At 41.2% G+C, this 5,374-nt stretch overlaps 1 protein-coding gene across 5 annotated transcripts in view; it reads left to right on the plus strand.

Annotated features, from left to right (window-relative positions):
- Window positions 1-2,508, plus strand: part of LOC147634297 (amino acid transporter AVT1I-like) — a 3,745-nt gene extending 1,237 nt beyond the window's left edge. For all 5 annotated transcript variants that reach the window (XM_086805431.1, XM_086805433.1, XM_086805432.1 and 2 more), the window contains 3 exons: window positions 230-736; window positions 968-1,572; window positions 1,697-2,508. In XM_086805431.1, the coding sequence (XP_086661557.1) occupies window positions 268-736; window positions 968-1,572; window positions 1,697-2,227 (1,605 nt within the window). In that variant the 5' untranslated portion in view covers window positions 230-267 and the 3' untranslated portion in view covers window positions 2,228-2,508. The remainder of the gene's footprint in view (window positions 1-229; window positions 737-967; window positions 1,573-1,696) is intronic.
- The last annotated feature ends 2,866 nt before the right edge of the window (window positions 2,509-5,374 follow it).

Genomic DNA, 5,374 nt, shown 5'->3' on the forward strand with positions numbered 1-5,374 from the left:
TGTAGGCATCACCATCCATGTACATGTTGGGTTGCTTCTGATCACTGTATAGGTAATCCGTATCATCTTTCCAAACACATTGTTTGCATCATTGTCTATGAGTCTATAACTGGCATGCACGGAATTCGAGTGTGCTTCTCGTTGGTGGTATGCTTCATCCTCATTTTCATCACAACTTATATATGCCCTTGACATTCTGCTAACCTAAGCCCTGTACTGGTAATTTCAGCCATATTCTTCAACATAAGGTCTTCACGCGTTTGAAGAATGGGACGGTGCCCAGGTTCCAACGAGGAGGAGGCAAGTTTTGACGTCAGGGGACCCTGCGAACTTGAGAATTCTTCAAGATCTGGAGACCAGCAAATGGACTTGACATTCTCTTCGTCCCTTAAAAAGCCATACTGGCCGCAAAGCTATGAAAGGTCCATGGGTTTCTACTCCCGGTCTCCTCCAGTAGTAGCCAGAAGCCCTTTTAGTACATCTGCAGAACAATGTCCAGTACTGAGCTCCGTGCTTACAACATACGAAGACGACGACAAACTTGATGATGGCAAAGAACCCCTTCTTAGTGATGCATACCAGAAAGTCAAGGAAAGTGAAGATAACCTTGAACCATCCGATGTGGACTTTTCACAAAAAGTAGCTCAGAATGGTGCTGAACATATGGGTCATGGTTTGAAACCAGCTCAGAGCTCTTTCTTCCAGGCCATTCTGAATGGAATGAACATTCTGGCAGGTAAGCTACTGCTCTTGAAATACTTATTGCACTATTTAACTGATTTTATATCCTAAAACTGCAAAGATGTAAACGTTCATGTGTGTGTAGCATGTGTGTGCCTGTTGTGCATATGATGTATGCGGGCGGGTGCATGTGTGCGCCTGCGCTAGGCATGTGGCGCACGTGTGGGGTGTGAACAAAGTTGTGTTTTGACACCTTTTTGTGGTTTGGTTTTATCCTTCTCTGCAGGGGTCGGTATTCTATCGATGCCCTATGCTGTTTCACAAGGCGGATGGATTGGATTAAGCTTCCTCCTCATCTTTGCAGCTGTCTGCTGCTACACAGGGGTCCTCCTGCGCCGGTGCCTAGATCTAGACCCACAGATTCTAGGGTATCCTGACGTGGGGCAGGCCGCATTTGGAAAAATTGGGCGAATTTTCATTTCGGGCCTGTTGTATTTTGAGCTTTTTGCGGTCGCCATTGAGTTCCTAATCCTGGAGGGTGATAATCTCACACAGCTTCTTCCTTGGGAAGGTATCAATTTTGGATTACTTCAGTTAACTTCTGAGCAATCCTTCCTGATCCTTTCAGCTGTGGTGATGTTACCGACAGTCTGGTTGCGCAACCTTAGTTTGATATCTTATATATCAGCTGGAGGAGTGGTCGCGTGCATTACTCTGCTCGTGACTGTAGCCTGGGTGGGCATCTTTGATGTAGGCTTCACACATCAAGGTCATGTGCTCAATGTACAAGGCTTCCCAATTGCTGTCGGGCTCTATGCATTCTGCTATTGTGGCCATGCAGTGTTTCCGAACATCTACTGCTCGATGAGGGACAAGACCAAATTCTCTCATGTAAGTGCCCACTCAATCCATGAATCTTGATAGATTTCAGGCTTAATGGAAATTCTCTTTTGGTCATGTGAGCAACAAGGTTTAAACTAATCAAGATGAAGATGATGGGTTCCTTTTTTGGCAGGTCTTGATTGTGTGCTTTGTGCTATGTACACTGATATATGGAGGCATGGCAGTGCTTGGCTTTTTGATGTTTGGAGACGGCATCAAGTCTCAAGTGACATTGAACTTGTCAAAGGGGAAAATTGCAACAAAGGTTGCCATTTTTGTGACACTCGTCAACCCATTTGCCAAGTATGCGTTAACTGTCACACCACTAGCGGCCGCTCTTGAGGAGTTACTACCTGACAGATGGAAAAGACAGAGTTTTGCCATGTGGGGGATGATCATTCGGACCCTATTGGTGGCAAGCACTGTTCTGGTTGCTCTTACTGTGCCCTTTTTTGCCTACCTGATGGCGTTAGTTGGGTCCTTCCTAAGCACCACAGTGGCAATTACAATCCCATGCATCTGCTATTTGAAGCTGTTTTCCAGCAGGGTCTCTCTTTGGGAGACGACGTTGATTTTTTTTCTCATAGCGATTGGTTTAACTGCTTGCTTGGCAGGAACCTACTCCTCAATTATAGAAATTGCAGAGAGTTTGTTCAATCTCTGAAAGGTGCTACTTCAAGCTGTGCGTGTGAGAGAGAGCTTACATCTGGGTTTATAAGAATTGGCATTGTTTTAGATTCCTTTTGGATTTTCAAGCCATTTTTCATTCATGTACACAGAACTGAGAAGCCTTGGGTGCATCCATATAGAGTGAGAGAAGCTACAGCCTTGCTTTTCCTATTACATTTAAAGACAATGTTTGGAGCTCAAGTAAGAGGATAAAAGCTCAAGCAAGAAGTTACAGCCTTGTTTCTCCTACTATATCGAAAGTCAATGTTGGGAGCTCAAGCATGACGTTCAAGCCTTGTCTTTCCTACAAGTATAGTCATGTTTCAAGCTCAATTAAGAGGGTAAAGCTTTGATAATAGTTTTATAAACCTAAAAAATGAGCTCTATTACAGAAGGGCTTGCTCACGCTATTTTTGTCTTTTTGGTTAAAAAAGGAATACCATGAATCTCCTATTCATACCAAAATGATTGTAGGAATTGCTTAAAAGGAAAGGTTACATCCGGTTATTTATAAGAATATTGGCACTATGTACAAATGTAACAAAGGTAAGAGAGAAGATTTCTTGGAAGCAATAATCTCTCTCTCTCTCTCTCTCTCTCTCTATATATATATATATATATGTGTGTGTGTGTGTGTGTGTGTTCTTAGACACCTTCATAACCCCATTGCCCTAAGAAAGAATAAGTTTACTACATTAACTTACCCAATTCACTTTTTATATCTTTGTTGTTATAGCTCTTGGAGATGTATGCATCCCCTATTATAGATTGTATGCATGACACGCCATTTTGGTCACATAGGCCATTTTGGACTCTTGTAGACATTGATGAATCTCTCTCTCTCTCTCTCTCTCTCTCTCTCTCTCTCACACTTGTGCACGTGTCCTTGTGTCCCATAGGTCATATTGTAGTCCCTAAGTTCGAGCATAATATCATTTTATTGAGGTTCTTTTTTTGGTGTGATTGGATAACAAAATTCTTGTGTAGTGTAATATGTTATCTACGTCTTTTCATCTTGGGTGGCCTTGTGGAGATTACTTTCCCAATTGTCCATGGTTGTAGGAGTAATGCATACATTGTGCATTATCATTTCACAACATTTTGCTCATAGTGGAGGTGCACCTTGACATGTGACACCTACCACCACATGACACCACATGGATCCACTATTTGGACTAGCCATATAGTGGCCACCATATAGTGATGCTAAACATTGTTAGTTAACATGGTTTCACCCGCACTAGTCCTATCTTAAGGTGCTTTTTTGTGTCTTACTCGCATGTAACGGATGTTCATTCGTTGTAAGACGTTGCTAGAAATTATGAAGTGATGGCCCTACCCCATGCTTAATGCCAAATAGAGAAGTCACAAACTTTATATATATACTTAAGGCTAGAAATAGTGGTGGTGGGATATTTTTTAGTTATGACTAGCAAATGTGAACACATTAACAGTTTGTATATAAGTCAATTTTGACATTAAGCAAGACACAATCATTCCCTTGCAATAGAATACTAGTGAGCTCTTTCTCTTCTCCCTACTCTCTTGCTTGCTTGTGTTTTGTTAAATCCTTGTGTAGAGTTTGTTGGATGCTTGCATAGATAGGTTTAATTGTAGGCTATGAGCTTCTTTTCTACCCCCCTTTGTGAGATTGAACCACAGTGAAGGAAACTCTCTTCTTGCCTCCATCTAGGCAGATAGAACTCTTCCTCCACACCCATGGTGATGGAGCACTTTGGTGTGGTGACAATGGAGTGAGGATGCAGATGATGGACTAGCACACCCATAACTGGGAAGTTGCATTTCGAAGCTATGCACAACAAAGCTCCCAACGACACACATTTTGGGAAAAGCAAGTGACTTGAACATATTTGGGCTCCAAACCCCTCCCCGGTCCCCCCTCTTCTCCCTTTGGTGACCCCCTGGGCTTATCTTCGAGCATTTTATGTGTATGCCTTTGTCTTTCTCTAGCCGTGAAGCTCTAAAAGTGCATAAACACTTCACTTTTCTTTTTCATGAAATATATCCACACTTTTCTAGCGTGATCATCAATGAAAGATACATAATAGTGGTAACCTATAATTGATGCCATCTTTGTTGGTTCCCAAACATCAAAATGCCTCACATCCAATGGTCTTTGACTCTTATTTCAATCATGTGGAAATGCATGCTTGCTTAGACTGTTTTTCTAATTGACATGCTTCATCCATTTCAAGCTAATGGGTTTACCCAATATTGCCGGTGTTGATTAGGAGGTCACACTCCTTAAAACATACATTGTTTTGAAGTCTTTAATGAGTTGATTTTTTTTTTGGGGCTTTTAATCTTGTTTTGGATCTTATTTGCATTAGGTTCAGCACATTCTATTTGCAGGTTTAAGCCTAATTTCTTGGCCATTTGCATGAGATTTTGGCCCATAAAGCTTGGATTTTGTCACACTAAAGCGAAGGGATTACTTAGCAACTATGATTAGGAATTATATTCACTATAAAAATATTGGCTACAAGCTCCAACTGTGTGGATTATAGTTGGTTTCCTTAGCATTAGAGTACATAAAATCAACTTAAAATAACCATCAAACATTCAATCACTTGCATAAATCCCCATTGATTAAGATTATGAATATTAAACAGTCCCAAACTAGTTCAAGAAACCATTAAAAACCCAAAAAACTAAGCCCAACAGGTTAGGGACATGAGCCCATTGTCACATGAAAATCAGAGGGTTTGACCTTGTATACATGGCCATAAGTGTTCACTGGCATACAATTAACTATGGTCGGACATGTACCCAAGGCTTCTATTTGGACTATTGCTTTATCTTATAATACATTGATGCATTACAACACTAGGGAGCAAATCCTAGCTCTCTACTACCACATGCTCTTGGAGTAGGAAACACCATTAATTATGCAACGAACCTTTCAAGTTTGAGATTTGGACACTTTGTATATATGAAAACCAATGAGACGTCGTGATGTGAGACAAGCAACACGTGACTTGAGACCATCAAGACGTGATATGAGACCTACTAGACGTGATGTGAAACTAGCAAGAGGTGATGTGAGTTGGTAGTTGCACTTAATACTATACCAAGCATTTAAAACCACCTTAAAGACTTGTAAGGTCATACCCACCCATGT

Source organism: Cibotium barometz, chromosome 11 (genome assembly GCF_041138505.1).
Source record: "Cibotium barometz isolate CiBa-2024 chromosome 11, ASM4113850v1, whole genome shotgun sequence".
Lineage (NCBI taxonomy): Eukaryota > Viridiplantae > Streptophyta > Polypodiopsida > Cyatheales > Cibotiaceae > Cibotium > Cibotium barometz.